The 21456-nt window shown below is 37.3% G+C and overlaps 2 protein-coding genes across 3 annotated transcripts in view; one reads left to right on the top strand and one right to left on the bottom strand.

Moving 5' to 3' along the window:
* Positions 1-135: 135 nt before the first annotated feature.
* tmc5 (transmembrane channel like 5) lies at positions 136-11833 on the bottom strand. 2 transcript variants are annotated; one of them, XM_028016354.1, is made up of 22 exons: positions 11712-11833; positions 11234-11375; positions 10329-10516; positions 9671-9748; positions 7889-8005; positions 7673-7775; positions 6350-6431; positions 5998-6258; positions 5317-5459; positions 5080-5224; positions 4429-4581; positions 4075-4241; positions 3703-3778; positions 3516-3613; positions 3324-3419; positions 3159-3234; positions 2461-2594; positions 2200-2373; positions 1590-1668; positions 1347-1439; positions 935-1268; positions 767-849 (listed from the first exon to the last, which is right to left on the bottom strand). In XM_028016354.1, the coding sequence occupies exons 2-22, from the start codon at positions 11305-11307 to the stop codon at positions 845-847; spliced, it is 2676 nt and encodes an 891-aa protein (XP_027872155.1). In that variant the 5' UTR covers positions 11308-11375; positions 11712-11833; the 3' UTR covers positions 767-844. The 2 variants fall into 2 exon arrangements, with proteins under 2 accessions (XP_027872154.1, XP_027872155.1); XM_028016353.1 differs by having other exon boundaries at positions 136-1268.
* Positions 11834-12808: 975 nt separating this feature from the next.
* The window catches only part of LOC114144488 (nodal modulator 1-like), a 35879-nt gene continuing 27231 nt past the window's right edge, over positions 12809-21456 (top strand). The window contains 10 exon segments of the mRNA XM_028017386.1: positions 12809-12965; positions 14505-14736; positions 15824-15972; positions 16063-16218; positions 16309-16394; positions 17632-17777; positions 18002-18149; positions 19257-19439; positions 20585-20730; positions 20818-20923. Of these exon segments, the coding sequence (XP_027873187.1) occupies positions 12950-12965; positions 14505-14736; positions 15824-15972; positions 16063-16218; positions 16309-16394; positions 17632-17777; positions 18002-18149; positions 19257-19439; positions 20585-20730; positions 20818-20923 (1368 nt within the window). The 5' untranslated portion in view covers positions 12809-12949.

Raw genomic sequence — 21456 nt, 5'->3', positions numbered from 1 at the left:
AACTTTACATTTTATTTAGTTAATCATTACTTTTTTAAAAATTATTTTCTATAATAGTATCAATTATTGCACTTTCAGTTTTTCAGAACTTTCTAAAATTCTTGTGTATTAAAAAAAAGAACAAGCTGCTCCATCTCCAGAATCTTCTTATTTATTCTTTTTAAACATTGATGGATTTTATAAATATATAGCAAGTAAAACAATTAGCAGGATGTGCAATGAAATATTATTTAACATTGGGTAAAAATATACACATACACACTGGCCAGAAATAAAATGCTCAACTGTACAAAGATGTTAATTAAGTTAAATTAATGTAAATAGTGTTTTGTCCATGCAAAACATAACTTGTTTTATTTTCTAAGCGGTAACAGTTCTAGATAACCAATATTAATACAAGCAGTTAACATTGTTTTTTCTTTTTTAAAGATTGCACTTAAAATGGCACATGATAAACCTCAATGTTCATTTCTATACCTCTACACACATCCATGGACAATACACTAGAACTAACATATACTCATATGAAGAGGTGAACCTGCAGCTCTTATTCCCTTATAGCAGTATCTGTTACTTTCTAGCTGAATTGAATAAGTTTCAGTAGAGAGAAATATCGGACATAATGGAAATGATTCATAACACAATATGTGATAATGTTTTCCATTGAACTCTGAGGCTTTTGGTCAATAACCATCATCATATTCATTCTGGGCCTGTTGCCGGGCCAACATGGCCTGGATGAGAGCGCTGGAGCCGGGAGGAGCCGGGTTTTGCCCTGGAGGATGGATCCTCTGATTCCTTTCCTCTTCCTCTGCTTTCTGCCTGGCTTGCATGACTTGAATCATTACACTTGATACGGGGGATGAAGCATCATGTGAATCATCTTCTCTGTCCCTTTCAGCACTTTGTCTGACTTGGATAATGGAACTGTTAACTGGGTTACTTTGGTTAAAGTGGGTTGTGCTCCAGTATTCATCCCTGTCTTCAGCCCTCTGTCTGGCTGCTAAGCTCTGCGCCACCGCATCGAGGGAAGGAGGGCGTCCGTCGGTGATTTCGTAGACGTTTTCATGTTGTCTCTCAGCTTTCTGGCGGGCCAGCATGGCCTGCGTCACGGCGTCGGAGGTGGAAATGTCCGACGGGACTGAAACGCCACTGGCACGGCTTCTCTCCTCCTCTTCCAGCTGCTGGCGAGCAAGTAGAACCTGAACCATTGCGTTTGAGTTGGACTGACTTCCAGAGGAGCGCTCAGCTGAACGTCGACTTGTATGCTGAAGAACAACATGACATTAGGTAAAGTACAAAAAATAAAAAAACTCTAAACAAATGGAAATATGTGCAAAGCATACAGTTGTCCGTTTTTTGTGTTTTTTGTTAACTTCCGGACAGGATTTCTGCAGGTTCTGCAGCTTTTCTAACAGGAAGGACTTGTCTTTCCCCTCCTGATGAGTGAAAAATGTGAAGAAAAAAAAGTCAGACATGGTTGTAAAATCAGCACAAAATGTACAGTATATGATAAATGAATTGGAAAAAAAATCAAAATGAAATCAGTACTAGTCAAACACTCATTCAGGTGGACAATTTAAACTTACATTAATAATCTGCCTTCTCAGAAGAACAATGAGCTGCTTTCGGCCCTGAATGAGCTGCCAGAAGATGTATATGATGACACTGGGGGACAGAAACATGACAAGGACTGTTCACATTTGACAACTATTGCGCAGATTCCAACTTAATGAACAGCGTACTCTGCATTTAGAGTGCCTCGCAACAGCATGCCTAATCCTTAAACTTTTCCACATTTCATCACTTTATGACCATAAACGTTTTTATATTTTAATCAGATTCTATGTGACAGACCTATGCACAATTGTGACGCAGATAGATAAAAAAAACATCAATTTATGTATCGTTCTTGCACAGTCGCAGGGTCGAGGAACATCCTAGCCAGGTCACCAGGTTGAACCCATGCATGCAAAGGAACAACATGCAGAAAGACCCTGAGCCAGGATTTGAACCCAGGACCTCTTTATTGCAAGGCAACAGTGATACCAGCTGTGCCTTGATACATCTAAATAAAACTGTTATAACTATTGTGCACTTTTTTCAGTTAGTCTGTTACATAAAATATGGCAAAAAGGTAACCGATGTCAAAAACCTTTTAAGACTCAATTAATAAAACATACACAGACGGATGCTTACAGGATGATGAGTGTGCTAAGAAAGTAGAAAATTTCACTCCTGATGACATTTTGGTAGATCCACCCAACCCAATGATTACTAGAATTATTGTTCACGTGATCTATCCACTCTCCAGTCACACTGAACGTGCTGTTGAGGCCCCGGAAAGGGCCACACTGCTCCGAAGGGGTCAGCCTGTGGTGGGAAATAGGATATCATCATATATGACACAGCATCAAGCTATAACACAACTTAGCAGCTGTGGAAGTCATGCTCATTTACCTCCAGGAGGTGTACGCAACGATAGACAGGGCTCCCACAAAGAAAGGAAAGAACAGGAGAAAGATGAAGATGGTTTTCATCTGAGCCGCCCTGCCTGAACGCCGTGGAGGCTGACAATTGTGAGTCAAACTGACCTAAAGGAGGAGCGGATATACATATTGATGAACATTAGCGCTTAAATATATGAGAGATTTTAGCCTGCTAGTTTCTGTCTTTACTCCCATTGGAGAGATGGTGACAAACACATGAATACAGCAGCAAGAAAAACAACAAGCAGGTGTAATTCTACCTATAAAATATATAATAGACCATACAATTTAAAATGGAAAAGTGGCTTGGAGAAGACATATTGGTCCCTAGGTCATGCAGCCCTGGAGAGTGAGTCATATCTTCACTCAATTAAAGCCTATGCATTGCATCTGTATTTCACAGAATAGAAAAGTTTTGAACTTGAAGAGCATAATATTAGAGGTCACTGAGTTTGTTCATTAAGCGTTTAACAATAGATCTACCCAGAGTTGCTTCGCAATGAAAGGATTTAAATTAATTATTGACAGAAATGAACAAAGAGTAACATGAGACCCTGACGGGTGAATAGTGCGGCTCTGTTGGAAGTGGCATTGTATCTGCCTTTTCTATCCAGGTGTGTCATTGTGATATATAGCAGGTTTTTCAAATCACCTTAAACCATCATTTACCTTTTTCAAGTAAAACAAGATGAAGAACTTGAGAATCTGGATCACAGGTAACAGAGGAGAGAAGTAGATTCCAATCCTAATAAGAGAAAAAGTGTAAACTTTTACTGAACTACCTCCTACAATCATCCAAAACATAAAAATAAAAACTGCCCCGTATGTTTTTACCAGGCCAGAGTCTGAGCATAAATGATTTCCAGGACATTTCTGGCTACATCGAACTCTGGTACTCCTAAACGTGGTTGTATCTTGGTCCCAATCACACTGTTACAAAACAAAAATGTATAGTGCAGCTATCATTAAAGAATAATTCTCCATGCTTCAGTGACGGTAACGTCAATGGGAAAATCTGTTACTCACTTGCTAAGAAACTCTCCAAACAAGGATCCCAGCATCAGAAAAATGAAATCGACAATGACCAAACGGTACAAAGCCTGTCCAACCATGGGCTCCCAGCACTGAGAGAAAACAAGTTTTTGAATGAATAAACACACAATAATTTATGATTAAAAAAAACAAGGAGTAAGGGATGTTGACAAATACATACTGTGAATTTCTGAGGCACTGTATTCATCCAGTAATAGCACAAAACACCCAAAATGGATATCCGGAGTAACACATTTCTAAGAATGAAAAAAAGACAAACAGGTCACTGTCTAGTGACAGAGAAAGTTAATTAAACAATATACCATTATATCAGACCTGAACCTTTTTTTAAAGACTTGAAGAAAGTCAGGGTTTATTCAATGGAGCATCAGAGCCTTGACGTTTCTTGTCACGATAAAATTACTAACGCAAATATCTTAGAAAGATTCAAGCCACAACTAACTACTGAAGAACAAATCTAGAAACATACAGTAGGTTCATTTTGTTTTAATGTCCTAAAGCCTTTAGGATATATGCACCCATAACACCTCACCTGAACAACAAGGCATAAATTTGTTTGCGCTGGCTGGAGTACTGCTCAAACTTGTTGAAGAGGGAGAAGAAGAGGGGAATGACCATATTCATCAAAGACACTACAAAGGGAACCAGGAGTGTCTCTGCTTCCTTCAGTGCGGACCATGTTTCGGTGTCTTCAGCCTGCTGTAAAGATAACAAAGAGACAATCCTCAGAGATAAACACTTTTTATGAAACATAAAACACAAATTAGGGTAATGGCACAGGCTGACCAGATGCTGTACCTGTTGCTTTTAGAGTCAGTCCAGGTAATAACAGTTTTTTGTTATTGGATTTCGACAACAATAAGAACATCCTTGCACTCTTACATACCTCATCTTCGTAATGGCAGAGATAAAAGATGCTAGCTCCACAGCCAGCAGCTAGACCAGTGGAGAGGAGCCAGGAACCAAAATAAATCCCATACTGCTTCAGTTGTTCAGAAGTTGTTTGTCGCTCCCTGTGTGCCTTTTCTGATAAAGACTCCTGGAATAGCAGCAAGACAACAAATATTGCACTAACTATGCATTTTGTGCTTGAACAGCAACAAATTATGTACTACACAAAAATATTTAAAAGCAACATGATATTTGGAGGTCTCTGACTAACCACTCTGCAGAAAGTTGATACATGTCCAAACTCTTTGCACTCAAACTGTTAAACTCAGTTTGAGATTATTCATGACTTTTCACTCTGCGGCTGAGTTGTAGTTGTTCAACCATTCTTTGTTACTAAGCTATTAACAGTTGAATATGCAATGCTCAGTAGTGAAAGATGTCAGCACCAAACCTTTTGTACACATATTACTGGATTTTATAAACCTGTGGTCATAGAAGTTATTGTGAGATCTGAATTCAATTATTTGAATGGGTGGATGAATGTTTTTGGAGTTATAGAGTCATTTCATTTAGCTAGTGGGTCCACTTATTTCAAAGATTAAATGTTAACTTTCTCGCCAAATATCTTCAGAAGAGCAGGAGTCACCTTCAGCTGGATTCGAAGGTTGTTCTTACGCTGGTTCACTGCTTTCTCGTTGGTTATGCTGAAATCCCAGCTGCACAAAAGCTGCCATGCACTGTTTGAAGCTGGGTCTGCCAGGGCATAGTTTTTTTTAAATGAGCTCGCCATGCTGCATTGGGATGAAGCCAGATTTCAGAAAATGTGGACGTCACATGAAGAAATGCTGGAAGTGATGAACTGACTGAAGGAAGAACAAAGTACCTGAAAATGAGCACGAGTCCACACAGCACCATGTAGACCGAGATGGTAAAGAAATAGGCGAGCTGCATGTCGTAATCCACCAGGCCCCTAATTGTTTCATTGCTGTAGCTCCCGTAGTACATGATGGTGTAGTTGAAATAACCCTGAAGAAGCAAAAATATATGAACGCCACCCGTGTTTGGAAGGTTTTGTATAAATACATTTTTACAAACTAGAGTTGCATTTAGTCAGAGCTTCTACTATTTGATAAACTTATATTTGTGCTTGTAAGGAAACCGTCCTTCATTCATAGAGCAAATAAAGAGAACTATATGTTTAAATCGTACCAAATCAAGATCTATTGTTTTCTTAGTTACAACATAATATAACATTTGCCATTTGAAAATGCTATCAATTAAAATTTATATACAGACTTCTACTGACTGGTTATTCTGAAGACATAAATGCCAAACTGTAGACGGTGAATAATAGGTTGGGTTTGTTTGCTCAAGTAATTGTATTCAGCATTAATAATATTCAAAATCTAAGATTGAGAAAACCACCCCTTATTAGGCTGAAGATGAGTTATTTCCAAACAACGAACTGGACCTCTCTGAACATCAGCTTCAGTAAGCAATAACAAATCACATAAACTCTTCAAAGAGGCATCTGGATAATTTCCAGACCTATAAATCCACTTACAGCTCCGGTGAGTAACTCCAGACCTCTGAAGCTCACATTTGGGGATACGTTGAGTGAAAGGTCATAAACCAGGAGCGGGATGGTAATGAAGCCAAAGTTGACCAGGAAGGAGAAAATGTTGAACAAGAGAAGCCACTTTAGAAGCACAAAATAGTTGAGAACGCTGGAGCCAAATTTGCCCCCAATCTCCTTCATGATGCCTTGCCAAAGCTGCAGGGTCTGCCTGGCGGATTTTATACTGTAACCAAACCTTCGCATTGACTGAAGCAGAAGCAAGCAACACAAAAGCACACATAAGTATACATCCTCATTACATTTTTGAATGAAGTTTAAGTACAAAAAAAATACTGACCAGTGACATATTTTGAGAAAAATCTGTTAAAGATGTGAAGTGATGGTACTGTCCTGCAGACTTGAATGCCGTTACTTGGGTCCTGTGAAAATACACTGATATAAGATCACAGATATTTTTAACTCCACATCTCAGATGCAGTGCAAAACAGCAACACAGTCTGTATGAAAACTTTTGGCCCTTGTGTTGTGTAAGAAATCTGACTTACACACACAAATGAGTCAAACATGAAGTGATTACATTAGACTGTATTGTTCTACTCAGGAGTTCCTGTCACATGCATGTTATAGTATCTAATACACAAACATCGCAGGTTCGATCTTTAACTTGTTTTCTTCTGGTCCTCTTGAATGTTTCTGGCAAGACGTTTGTGTCTAGCCATTACAACAGCTTCATTCACAGAGAAGTATCACAATATTTTCTAAATATGAGAAAAATACGACTTTTTCAGTATAGCTTGATGTTCATTATATATTAATCAAGTAAGGCTGCAAGTCTTACTTGAATTATAGGCAAATTCAAGAAGCCTGAAAATACCCTACAATGAGTCCTATCTATGTAAAACCTCCAATTGGTTTCTGTGTTAATCGAGTAATTGCATGTTTTATCTAGATGTTGATGTGAAAATAGTTCTGCTGGAAGAAGTGGGAAGAAAGGCCAAAAACTAAAGGCCAAACCCTCCAGGACAGCCGCAGGATGCCCTCCAGGGCACTCAGAGGCCAGGGGTGTTTCAGTAGGAGGTCTAGAAAAGGTCATGCAGGAGCTTTCAGTTTTGTGGCCAACTATTTTATAAATGCCCCAAATCTCTCCCTGCTTCAGGAGTGTCAAACTCATTGTCACTTCAGGCCACATCAAGATGATGAATGTCCTCAAAGGGCCAGTTGTGGCTGAAAGTACTGATAAAACTATCGTTTCATAAACTCTTAAAATATTAATGGTTGTTTCCACATTTGATGAAATTTGTCTCTGAAATTTAAATAATATGAAACATCTTTTCACACTGATGTAATTTCACTCTATAAAAATAAAGAACGCATATAAGCACAAAGCTCTTATCTTCAAGTTCTATTTATTTTGTTGGTTCTCTGCAGTCCATAGGGTTACATAAATCACTATGGTGGGCCGGATTTGGCCCGCAGACCTTGAGTTTGATACGTGTGCTCTAGAGCTTTAAGTACAAGATCACAATGGAAATAATTGAAACAAACAAGTATTTGCATAAGCCTGGTTTTATGGTACCCCAACAGGTTTGATGATTAACTGAGGGCATTGGAATGACTGCAGCAAGGGATTGTTTATGACCCTTTACTACTCTCCACAAACCTGACGTGTTTCTTCTCTTCAAAGCTCACAGGCAGCTCCCGGATCTTCCTGATTTGCTCCGTTGTCGACAGGGCAACAAGCTCCTTGATGAGGTTTTGTTCCTCTGTCAGACAAGAAACAACAAGATGGCTCTTTCAAAGAACCATCGCCCAGTATGCAGATCGGGTGACGCACTTTGCACTCGCTGTAACCAAACACCCAGTGATGGGCTCTTACCATTTTCCATCTCGCTCTTGATGGCATCTTCTGTGAAAGCCGCATGGGCAGGATCAGCATTAGGAAACATACTCATCCGTCTCATTGTTACTCCTCTCCATCTCATTGTCATGTTGCCTGTATAAATGTGAGGGGAAAAAAGACCAGATGTGTTCATGGTTGAGTATTGACAATGCTGATATTTACGTCAGTTCATAAATTCATTTATTATTGTTGTATTTTTATAGAATTCTTGTCTTTTTTTTATTTTGTATTTTTTTACTCTAACCTATGCATTTTTTGAGATAGTCCCTGTTGGCAATAATGCACTGATAAAGATCCTTAAAGAGCAGGAAGTCAGAGTAAGCATACTTGTTTGAGAACTTATGTGGCAACTTTTATGCCACATTATCTTTATTTCTGATTAAAAGCTGTGATAGTGAAACTGTTTGCGCCACACTGCATTTAAATATTACTGTGCCAAATGTGTCACTTGATTGATAATATTTCTAAGTAGGGCAGGTGTAGTAGCATGTTTATAGATAATCTTTTTGATGATTTTATCCTCTGGATTAAGTCAAATTTGGTTATAACAGATGCTCTAAAATATTCACCTTATTCATATTTTTTTACTTTGTAAGTGCCAAATGAGGAATTACTAAAAAACTTTTTATCTCTCTTTGTCCTGTGTGAGAGTTTTGGTTTGGTTTGTCTCTGAACCTCTTGGAAAACAACATTTTTGGAAGAAATATGAAAAACTGCCAAAATTAAACAGAGCAAAAAACTACACTTTAAATAATTTCTCACAGTTTACACAGCATAATATACATAGCCTGTGTATGTATATTTTAAGGAACTATAAGCAATCTTATAGTTTGCTTATAGTTCCTGACTATAAATGACTAAGCAGGTCATTTTAATCTGACCTGCTTAGTCAGATTAAAATGGTCAGGGGATCAATAACGACATCTGAATAAGTCAAAACTGTCTGTACAAAAACTTCACAGCATCATTCAACCAGTGTGATCCATTATAACAAACAAAAATGTAAAAAATGAATATAAATTGTTAACGTTTTAGGACTATAATGTAATTGTAAAGGTATTTATAGTATAACAAAAGTCACAAAGCCAAAGCAAATGACTGCTTACCATATGTCCATTTGCTAACATTATACTTTTATCAGATTAATGCATATTTGCCCTGTGATCTGTGGTGTATGATATGTTACTTTTGTAAATAGTTCTCCAGCATTAGCCTTTTCTGCCTTCAATGATGTAGTATACCTGACCTGATCTACTTTCATTTTCAACTGTCCAGCATATCGAGGTGAGTGAATCCTCGCTTCTGCAGACAGCATACTGTCATCTAGTCCTCTATACATTTTAGGCTTGCAGTACAAATTAAAGTCCTGTCACCTTAAAAGACACTTGGTGACCGCAAAAGCTGAATATGGAAATCCTTCAGGACTTATTTCACATAATATAATTTATTTCTTCACATAAACATGTTTTTAGATATGACAAAATGTATGGTAAGATAAGAAATAGTGTGTACATAAATCAAAATTAAGTTCACTCTGCTTTATTTTCTCTGCCAGCTTCCTTGTTCTCATTGATAGTTAGTGTCTAGGTTCTGCATTAATGATTATCCAGTGGGGATTTCTAAGGAGGTTAATAATCTAAGAGAAGCTCCTGGTACACAGAACTTAATGTGCATTCAGCAAAAATATCACAAAAAATCCTAAATTAATACATTTAGTGATTAAAACATCTGAAGGATAAAATTGGTGAAACACACTACCTGAAATTGAAGAATGAAGTTGAACAGGTGGTAGGCGGTCATACTGAGAATCTGGGTCAATCTGACTTGTGTTGTTATCTAAATGATAAAGTGCGGAGAAAAGAAAGAATTCAAATAAAATGGTTACAAAGAGACACAGGGGTAAGAAAGCAAACAGCCACTAGCTAAACATGACTAGAAGTTTGAAGGGATTTGAAGATCCACATAAAAAAGAAGGGTAAAATAATTATTTACATAAGGGAAAATCAAGAGTACAGAAGGAAAAGATTATAATGTTAGCAGTATTACCAAAAATGCATATTAGCATCAAATGTCAAACTTATTTTTATTCTCAGCTTTTGCAACTTGAATTAAACAGACATTATTGCATGTAGAAATAAAGGTATTCTAAATGCATAAATGTTATTTTTTTATTCCGTGACTGTGCGTTAGCTTAAAGCCAACGTATTTATTGTTCAACCCAAAGGACAGATTTTAAATCTTTGCCCTGTTAAAGTAACAGGGTAACTTTAACAAAGTTACTTTAACAGGGCAAGTCTTTGCAGACTTTGCAGTCTCTTCGGTTCTTTTGACTTTATATTGGTGAAATAATGCTTTGTGAAGGCAACAAAAAACAAGGTCTAATTTTATCTTCGCAGCTCAGTTGGGATTCACTTACTGGGGTTATGCTGCAACGGAGGACTTCCCAGGCGTGTGGAGATGAGCCCCATGGGGACGTTTTCTCTCCCAGTCCAACCATCCCCGGCTGCTCCCCACTCACCATTATTTCCGGGCTCAACATTATGCCCCCACTGGGCTGGGTCTACTCTCGCATACGGATTGGTATGCTGGTGTTTCCTGGAAGACCTGAATGCCAAAAGATAAAATGCTCCCATTCAGCTTGCTACATTGTAAAAATAAATAAATTTAAAAAGTCTCTAATTTATGGTAAAATACTGGCAGCTGCGGTTGCCAGAATTTTCCATATAAATAAGATATAATATGTGAATCCTTTACCATATATTTACAGTAAAATCTGTAAATAAATTCTGGCAATCAAAGCCACCAGTATTTTAACGTAAATTAGAGACTTTTCTTTTTTTTTTTACTTTGTATGTTTTGTTTTTGTTTTTATAACGTAAGACTCTGGTCATGTTTTAGCACTAGATTTCATGCAACACAGAAATTAAAGTCTTAATAAAAAGCTCCGTGTTTTTCAAATATTTGTACATCAGTGGGAAAGGCTTTACAGTGAAACTTATTTGTTACATTAATTTCCTCCTTTCATTTTTACATGTGCTGTTGGCGTGCTAGTCTTTACTATAATTAAGAATTTTAGTGTTACAGTAAGCAAGTTATGCCTTCCTACAAACATGACCTTTGAGTTCATATCATAAAACTTAGAGTAGAAAAATACAACTTCATCACTGCCTATGTCTTTAGGATATTCAATTTAGCCTCCTGGGTTTCAGTAATATAGAACATTGCAGGATTTTTAGACAGAACTTTATAAAATTAGAGAACACTCCAACACAAAAAGAGAGAAAAAGACATTGCTTTGACAGAAAAGTTGGTCATACAAACCTCCTGTCAATTTCCAGAGTTTCACTGTCATGGTAGGCTGGGTTGAAAACTCCACCATTACTGTAACTCGTCATTAGATCCTTAAAAGCAAACCCTTTTATTCTTCAAAAAGTGGGAGTTTTCATCAAGTCCTGATTAGGTCCTGCGAAAAAGAGGACAAAACAGTCAAATGAACTGAATAAAACATTTTCCGTTTAATATTTTCCTTTGAATATTTCCCTCCTTATTAAGTTGCCCTCATTCAGCTTTAATATAGCCTAAACAAACAGTGTCACATGTTTAAACCAAGTGAGTTTAAGCAGAGTGACAGCTATATTGTTTGAGGAAAGCATGTGTAATTTAATCTTCTGCTCTAATCCGCATCTGTTCATCATTAATTCATTGAGGAGGATTGGTTTCTGCCACACATAGGGCCAAATAGGTTCTGACAGAAATCCAGCTACATTAAATAAAAACATTATTTTTAAACTCTTCTTACCTTTTAGCGATCCAGTGGAAACTGTATGAAAATATTGTTGTAGTTAAGGTCTTAGGACTCCTGCGGTCCATGCAGGACAAACCTGATGTGCGCCTGTGAGCCAACCTGGGGCATACTGCGTGAGAGAGATAATATATTCTCTGTCTACCAGGAAGTGTGATCTTGTAAAGTTAAAAGTCCACTCCTGAATATTACAAGCGTGTCTATGACAGATCGACATGTGAAAAACAATTATACATGTTAGCTAACATTTAAAGGGTTTCCTTATTGAGACTTTAGTGAGCTTCTTAGAGTTCAGAGTGTGGTACTGCATAAGTACTTATCGCTTAGTGACAAGAATCTTTAACAAGTAAAGGAAATGCATAACTAAGAAGAGTCACATTCCCCACAAAGAGAAAATGTCTTAGAAATTGGACAATATTAGCATGTAATAACTATCTGTAACATAAACACAAGGCAATGGTCTGTCTAAAAGAAAATAACTAAAGCCTTTTGAAGCACTGATACCAAACTAGTTTACAGACCTGGAAAATATGTAAATGTATACAAACCTACCTGGTACATTAATATCCCCAGGTACTGTACTCATAGTTAGGCTCAAAATTATTCATACATCTGGCAGACTTAGATATAAAGTATACAAACTGAGGTTGTTTGCCCATGGCGCCAAACAGGCAGTTTTGTATATGTCTGGGTGTAATTAATCAATAGAATGTGAATTGAATTATGGATGAAATTTTCTATATTGTTTTGCTTAATTGAAGATATGAGTATACTAAATATGTCATTTTTAAAAATATGAATACAGAAAACAATTTTTAAATATATTTAAATTTAAGTAAAAGAGCATAAATTTACTAGGAATTAAAATTGCCCCAATTTCAGCCAACAAACATAATTGCTGTACCAAAATTGCATATGAAAAATACGACTAAACCTTTTGTTATGACATCTTATTAGTTGAAACTATGTAAGGCAGGTCCAGATGAGATAAAAAGACTGCATTTCATTACACTACTTAAAAAATGAAACCAAGCTAAACACAAATAATGTCTGTAATGGACTTCCATAGATGTGCCTGGGATTGGTAACCGCATTCAGGAAGTTGTCTTCCTGACAACAGCTGGAGGGCTTCCTCGCTTGTTTAGTGTTTTGACGACGAAGTCTGCTGGTTCTGTATTTATTTAGCAGCTCTTTAAATCTGTTAAAACTGCGGGTTTCTTCTGAACAGAGGAACAATGGAGGACGACTCAGGTGATTATGAACTTCATAGCGAACCTCAGCTACTTTTACCAACTTGTCCAACAGGTCAACTTGGTTCGGTTGTAGCTTGTCTGCTAACATTGCTAACTCCGAGCTAACGTCACATTCCTGCTAAAGTTGTTCTGCTTGGCAACGATTATTTTCAAATTAGCTCTCTTTTTTTGAATGACACAATGTTGGCACCTAATGGAAAAAAGTTCGGGATTCATGATTGTATTAAGTGTGAAAGAAGAAAAGTAGAATATAGAAAAATATATGTATTTGCATCAATCCAGATTAATGACAAAGAAATATATATTTTTTTGTCTTATCTTTATCTTATCTTTACGGAAGAGGATTAGGGCCACCGAAAAAAAAATAATAATTTGATAATAATAATAAGATTAAAGTCAGAATTCTGAGATTAAAATCAGAATTCTGAGATTAAAGTCAGAATTCTGAGATTAAAATCAGAATTCTGAGATTAAAGTCAGAATTCTGAGATTAAAGTCAGAATTCTGAGATTAAAATCAGAATTCTGAGATTAAAGTCAGAATTCTGAGATTAAAATCAGAATTCTGAGATTAAAGTCAGAATTCTGAGATTAAAGTCAGAATTCTGAGATTAAAGTCAGAATTCTGAGATTAAAATCAGAATTCTGAGATTAAAGTCAGAATTCTGAGATTAAAGTCAGAATTCTGAGATTAAAGTCAGAATTCTGAGTTTAAACTCAGAATTATTATAAACTCAGAATTATAATTTTTTTTTTCTGTGGTCCTAATCCTCTTCCGTATATCTTTGTCCATATCTTTTAGTCCATCCATTCAAGTTTTCTCACAATCCTTACCATTAGGTTTTCCTCCTAAAGCCTTATTTTTCCACTGATAAGGTGAGGAAATCTAAACTGAAAGTATTTTTCTTAAATCACTGTCTTGCTCCGCGTCATGATGTAGGCAAAAATTAAATGGCTTGATAGATTACAATATGAGTTTATGATTAAATACATTAAGGAATTCAAAACTCAAAATTTGAGCTCAAAATATAAACAAATGACAACAAAAAAAAAGTCGTGTGTTTATTTCTATTTTTGTGCAGAATATACACCTTTCACTGCATTGCAAGCATCTCTTGAATGTGTTTCATGTTGTTGGAGAACTAACACATCAAATCATATTCATATTAAAATATGAATTTTAATAAATAAAGCAAATCTTTGGCAAGACCTGAAAACGACTCTTCGCAGAAAATATCCATCCAGCCTGACTGAGGTTGAGCTGGTTGAAGAATCGGTAAAAATGTCCATCTATAGATGAGCAAAGCTGGTAGAGACATTCATTCCCTGATAGACCTCCAGTATAGATTAATGAAGGCTGGATACAAACACACACCACACTTTTCAGTTTCCTGTTGAATGAAAGAAATGGTACCAATTTTTTTTGTGACTAACCATAATTAGTAAAACAGTTTTATTTTGTTAAATTCAATTAGTTTCTTTCCTTGCTAATTTCTATATGTTTTTATTAACAAAGTTATGTTTTTCTTTGTTTTAAGTGTTCTTCATTGGCGATAGGGGACGGATCACCAACAACCCGCTGCTGGACCAACTTCCCAGCTACCAGTCGCTGCTGTACCGCAGGAAATCGTCAAGCATCAAAAGCAGAGGGAGCTCGAAAGGAAGGCTGAGCATCTCTGGCAGGTTGAACACGGAGAGGCGGAAGAGTCAGATGGAGCAGCGGGCCATCAAAGAATTACCCTTACCCATGGCTGAGAAACGCATACACAAGTAGGAAACTCCTGAGTATCCATCAAATGTCTTCTGACGTAATCAGAAAATCTAACATGTTGCTTCATGTTTTTGTGGTTGCGTGCAGAAAGTAGGCGTGCGCCGCTATGGGATTCTCACTGTGTGAATGTGTGGGTGCTTGAAATCCTTTAGAAAAATTCAAGTAAGATGTTATCAAGGTTTGGAAAGTCCTTGATTTTTGTGTAAAGTCCTTAAAATGCTTCATATGCAAAGTGTACTTTTTTTTTTTAAATAAAGCACAATCTAACATCTGATTAAAAGCCTAAATTTGGCAAGCAATATTTACATTTGACACCGGATATTTAAAAAAAATGATAAAAAGAGACACTTTTTTTTCCCTCACTGCCTGAAGTTAAATCAGACCAAACTTCTCTTGTTTTAGGCAGGCTAGAACTACCAAAATTACTTATTTCTATTTGATAAATGCAAATAAAACTTAGCTAGAACACTATTTTAGAGATTTTATTTGTAATTTTCTTGGATCAATTGGATGCATAGGGTGTGTGCAAGAGATATTACAAAACATAAAATTTTTTTACATTTCAGTTTATCTTGCCTGCTGTAGAATGAAGAATACTGTCACAATATGTTATTAATAACAAAAACAGATGACATAAATAGGAAATTGAAACTGTCTTCTGTAGTTCATTCGTATTATTTTTGAAAATATAATTTAGCTTGGTCCTGGAAAAGTTTGAAAACGTACTTTGAAAAGGGCTTGAATTTTACTGTGGGGAAAGCCGTGTGTATGATGCCCGGAAGGAGAACTACTGCAGAATTAACACAAACATTTAAAACAAATTTGGAGAAATTATTGAATTACTTTCTAAGGAAGGGTGAAAACCTTCTCTCTGCCAGCTGAACAGCAGTAAGCAGCAACAGGTGAGGGAGGGGCAGAGGATTCTAGTCACTCTTGACACTTTCTCAGCTTCTCATTTGCATAAACCCAATAGTAGAAACTATCTGGTTCCAAAACCAACCAACCAACCAACCTCTGAATACCTTGATAGCAGTAATCAGTCGGTGCCTGATGGTAACATTTTGTTTTGTCTGCATCACCTGCCAGAGATCAGCGCATGGAGGAGAGGAAAAATTTAATTAGCTGCAGACAGTGGAAGGCAGGCGCTCGCAGGTACATGAAGAGGCTGACGGATGACGCTCACACATTTCTAAGTTCCATGAAGCTCTGGAGGTCAGACATCCACCAGATAGAGGGTGAGACAAACAAACGCTCATCTTTATGATCCAGACGCTGTCGTGTTTTTGGTCGTGCTCTTTTCACCGTTCTCTTTCATTTGTCTGTAGGGATGTTTGGAACGGGGATCCTTTCCTACTTCTCCTTTCTGCGCTTTCTGGTTGCGCTCAACCTGATCATTTTTCTGGTCATGTTCTGCTTTGTCATGTTGCCCATGATCATTGACCCCCACCCCATACGAAATGTCACCTACAACGAGCATCAAGGTGCGGGGACACACGTGTTTGTTTCCATCATAAAGCTTAAACTGGAGGTGAAATGCTGAAGTGCCTGAATCTAACCGCGTTTTCTTACAGGAAATGTTTGTGGAACCTACCCAAGCATCACTCGCAAGATACTCATAAACTATCACGAACATATTCTAGATCTGCTTTCTGGCGAAGTAAGTTTCTGTACGATGCAGCTAATGTTTTATTTATACATGGTTAATCAGATAAAGTAGGGGATGTGACTTAAGGGTTTCATAGATGGGAACACACAGGGAAAATGAAATGGAGTATGTTTTTCTTTACCTAATGCTTTATTCTAATGTTAATGTATGATATTTATTTTCCTTCTTTCCCCCAGTTTATTAACCAGGCGGGCCACCAGCCTTTACTTGCCCTCCCACCAGGCTAAGCAAATTATTTTCCTTTATATAGCAGTAAATCTAAGTCTAAATTGTAAATGGTGGGATGCACTATTTTTTTTCGGTGCAAATGCGATGAGAATCTGAACGCATAGTGGAATATATCATGCGGTAGTGACAAGAAAAACAAATGATGGCTTAAATAACATGCAGTGGCGTTTTATGCATATTTTATCATCATCTTATTAGTATTAGTAATCAGCCACTAGATTTTAGGGTATTTTTTTTCAAGTCAGTAAACTATAAGGAGAGACACAACAGGAAGATCACTGATGTTTTGAAAATCTCTGAAAATACACGGACCTGCAGCTCTGCTCCTGTCTTAATCACACCCAGTTTAACAATAATGTTTGATTTGACATTCAACTCGCGCTATCTGTTATTTTTGGATAATAAACAGCAATAAACTTAAAAAGATAATTATTTTAAAAAAAAACATAAACGCATTTGTTTATACATACAGAACATACAGAAAGGATATATTTATTTAGCCCACTGCTGTATTTTCTTTGTTGTTGATGTTTTACTTCCAAAATTTCCGGTGAGCTTTTAACATTTTTTAACATAAACACAGTGGGGCAACTGATGGGCTGCCCTAACGCTCATACTGAGCTACTTTTCTGCTGCTGCTTTAAAAACAAAACAATAAAATAAGACTGAAGAGAAACACAGAAACATTTCCATGAGTGAATCGATAATAACAACAGAAAATAATAGAGAATTGTGCTAAACATTGTAAGCTTTAAAGACTATTTTGACTTAAATTTGTCTCTATTTTAAGCATTTTATTCACCCAGAATGTAGAACCTCCAACTTCTTAAACTGTTTTATTCCTGGAGGCCAACTTTTCCGTCTGTCTGAGGTCCTTTGAATGATTGCGCTCAGTGTTGCAGCTGTTTTGATTGAATCACTTGGCTTGCTTTACCTACCTCTGAAGTTATTGTGTGTATAAAGCTATGTCCAGGACTTAATCACTGTGCTTTATCTCCAGGGCATTCTGGAACGGACTTACCTTTTATACGGCTTCTACAAAAGCGATGAAATCCGTTTTCCAATGTTCACATACAAACTTCCGCTGGCATATCTCCTCACAACTCTGGGATACCTCCTCCTGAGTCTGCTCTGGATTGTTAAGAGGTATTAAAAAAGTCCAACTCCTCACAAATTGAGTTCATTTGCGAATACAGTACAAACATTTGGGTTAAAGACCAACATACTTCAGGCGAATTGCAGAATCTGTTCTCATTGGCGTAGCTGCGTGATGAAAACTGCATCATTTTGTTTACAGAGAGGCATCCGCCTGCTGAACTCAACGCCCATATGAATTGTGTTGGAGCCTTAAGTCTTTTGTTTTCTTTAAGGTCCGCTGAAGGATTCAAGCGCCATCTGATCAAAGATGAGGATCGCTTTCAAAGCTTTTGCAACAAGATCTTTGCGGGCTGGGACTTCTGCATCACCAGCGAGAGCGCAGCAAAGCAGAAGAGGAACAGTCTGCTCTACGAGCTCAAGGTCAGCTCAGGGCTTTGCTTAAGAGTTTCAGTTAGTTTTAAAAGGAATTTGAATAATTTAAAGTTTGTTGTCTCTATATATATATATATTTAGAGAGATAAATCAAACTGATTTTGTGCCATTAACAACATCTTAGCATATTTCTGTCCTGATATATCATGACTGCTTTTGGCAGAACTGTTGAAGTTCTGCCAAAACTTCAGCAGGTTCCTGGTATGGAAGTCAACCATTTTCTATACCAGGAAACTGATTGATTTCCTGGTATAGAGCTTCCTCGTGTTTCCGGATTTTAACCAACTATTTGTTTTATTTTATTTTTTTAAAGATTTTATTGGCTCTAGTGACCTTTATTTGACAGGAAAGAGTGTAATGAGAGAAGGGGGAAGACATGCGGCAAAGGTCGCCAGGCCAGGAATCGAACCTGCGAGAGCCGCGTCGAGGACTAAGGCCTCTATATGTGGGTTGTGCTTAACCCCTGCGCCACCACAGCACACCCGATTTTAACCAAATATTACTTGAGGTGTATGTACATATTTGCCCTATTTTGACTCTGGAGTAAAAAAAAAAAAATCCACAGTAAATTAAAACCGTACCACCAACATTTGTTTTAGAAAATAAAAAAATGGCAACAATTCATAGGTTAAAGCCTAAACCCATGATATTTTTGACAGTGATAATTGAATGTAAACTTCTGGCTTGCAAATGTGTAATCTATTGTATTTCTGTGCACATTCGCGAAAGCTATTGCCTTGACTCTTCACTGAACTCATTTGCTATTGACTGGCGAGTGCGAAAGGCATTTGAGTTAATGGATGCCATTAACTTTATGAATGTTCGATCTGTACAGATTTATCAAAAACCCATTTAAGTCGTTTTTTCCATTGTTGTTGTAAAAAGATATTTTTCTTTGGCTGTAAAAACAGATATTTCCTGTTTTCATTTGGTTAAAAACACCATTGGAAACACAGCTTTAAGAAGTACAAGTAAACAGTGTGGTTCCTCTTAATTATTGGCCCGAAATTACCTCTGCCTTCTTGTTTTGGGTCATGTCTCTGTGGTTTTTACATTTACTGCTATGACAGCAGATCATGTTTTCTGTATCTCCAGACTGATTTGGAGGACGAGCGGATCAAACAGAAAATGGCGGATCGCACCAGAAAGGACAAATGTCGGATTTATTTCCTCCGTGTCATCCTCAACATGTTCGTCATAGGAGTGCTGGCCGTTTGCTTCTTCTGCATCTATGCTGCCACCACCTTCTCCCAGAAAGCAGAAAACAGAAACAAAAAGGTAACATATTACCGGCATGAGTTTTGCTTCAAGCATGGCGTCTATCTTTTAATGTTAGTTTTCTTAATACGATTCTTTCCATTGTGTTTTTCTCTTTCCCATTCCTCTGGAGCATCGTCACTGTTTATTATTTTGATGATTCTGACCAGAGGTCAAGTTAACAGAATATTTTCCGTATTTGACCGGTTATTTTTTTGAAACAACGGGAAAATTTGAAGCCCGTCTGTCATTTGACAGGTTATAATTCACACCCTTGACTGGTGCACATGAGCAGACATTATAGGCTTTACGCAAAGATTTAATTGCAGAGGCAACTAAAATCAATTAATAAAAAGGTCCTTTCTGAAAATCACCTCATGGACTCTGAACTAAATGCGTCTTGCTGACCGGGAGCAGGCACCGCGTTGAAGAGTTATGGACTGGACGCGTTGGAGCGCGTCTGGTTCAGAAGCCCATTTCAAACCTTTGATTGAAATGACGCCTTTAATTCAAGTCTCCATTATAAACCAGAGAAAACTAAAGAGGATGTAATGTTGTGTTAATCCATCTTTAGTCTAAACAGAGGAGCCGGCAGTTTATCTTGAGGAAATAAATAAAGGTGGAGAAGCTAATTAGACTGCAACATGCGCAGTGCGCTGCACAACTAATGGGGATGTGGCGCCGGCGTTACGAACAGTGATGGCAAAGTTACTTTGAAAAAGTAACTTTAATCGAATTGCTGATTACTCCTTGAAAAAGTAACTTAGTTAGATTTCTTGATTTAGAAAGTAACCAAGTTACATGGCCCGCCAGCCACTGCTGATGCTCTCAGTTCATCAGCCAGGCGATACACACTGATGCGATCAGCAATGCTCCTGGATGATGCACCAAAAATCTCGTGCAGATATTGTTGAGGAGATATAGGTGATGGAATAACCTAAACAATTTACAGATTTTCGTAACATTTAACAAGTAAACGTTAAGCAAATTTGTTTTACACGCTTTATTTACAAAGTACATTCATGGTTTCAAAATGTTAGATTTTTTTTTTTTTCTAAAACACAAACTTTCACTACTTTCCATCTATAAACATTTTGAAAAATCGATCCTGTGTAGTACAGTCATCAACGCAAATCACTTGGAATGCAACTATTTCCTTCCTGCAGGTGAATTTCATTGTGGACCTCATCCATGAGTATCTGCCCTCTATAGTCATCACCTTAGCCAACTTCATCACTCCACTCCTCTTCTCTGTCATCATCAACTTTGAAGATTACTCACCCGCCTTCGAAATCCGCTTCACTCTCATGAGGTGCGGTGTTACCCCCATGTGGTCGTCCTGCTCAGTTAGTTTGAGAGAAACGGCTACCGTTGTCTGAACTTCACCTTCTCTCCACAGGTGTGTCTTCATGCGGTTGACCAGTATTGCTGTTTTGCTCTTCTCTCTGTGGTCTCAGCTCAAACAATGTGGAACGGATCCCTGTAGCAACCAAAAACTTTGCAATGTAAGTTGTTTTTCCTCTGATTTCAAAATTAGTTGAACAGCAAAACAGCTCCACATTTTTGTCACATTTCAACCACAAACCTTAATGCATTTTATTGTGATTTTATATGACACGCCAACACAAAGTAGTGTGGAGATATTAATGTAAGTGGAAGGAAAATGATGCTTTGTTTTCATCATTTTTTTGGATTTATTTTCAGCCCCTTTTACCAAAATATATAAATAATATCAGGTACAAACGGGCTCTATAAGTAGGGATGGAATTAAATACATAGTGTTCATTTATCATTGTTCCAGGATGGAGTTCGCCTTTTATAATGAAGTGTATTCATGTGTTAGATTGGCCCAGTCAAAGTCTAAAGCAATCTCGTTTAATGACGCTCTTGATCCAGTCTGACTGAGAACTTTCTTGTAAAAAGCAGCATTGTTTTCTTTTTTTTTTTTCTACCGGAGAAACTTTTAACTTAACAATGTTGACTCAAACCCATCTTGAATTTTTCAGGTTCTGTGTCGGTATCCAATTTCCTAAACCTC

This window comes from Xiphophorus couchianus, chromosome 5 (assembly GCF_001444195.1).
Source record: "Xiphophorus couchianus chromosome 5, X_couchianus-1.0, whole genome shotgun sequence".
Taxonomy (NCBI): domain Eukaryota; kingdom Metazoa; phylum Chordata; class Actinopteri; order Cyprinodontiformes; family Poeciliidae; genus Xiphophorus; species Xiphophorus couchianus.
Note: the sequence above shows the minus strand (reverse complement) of the source record. Positions and strands in the feature narration are given on the sequence as shown.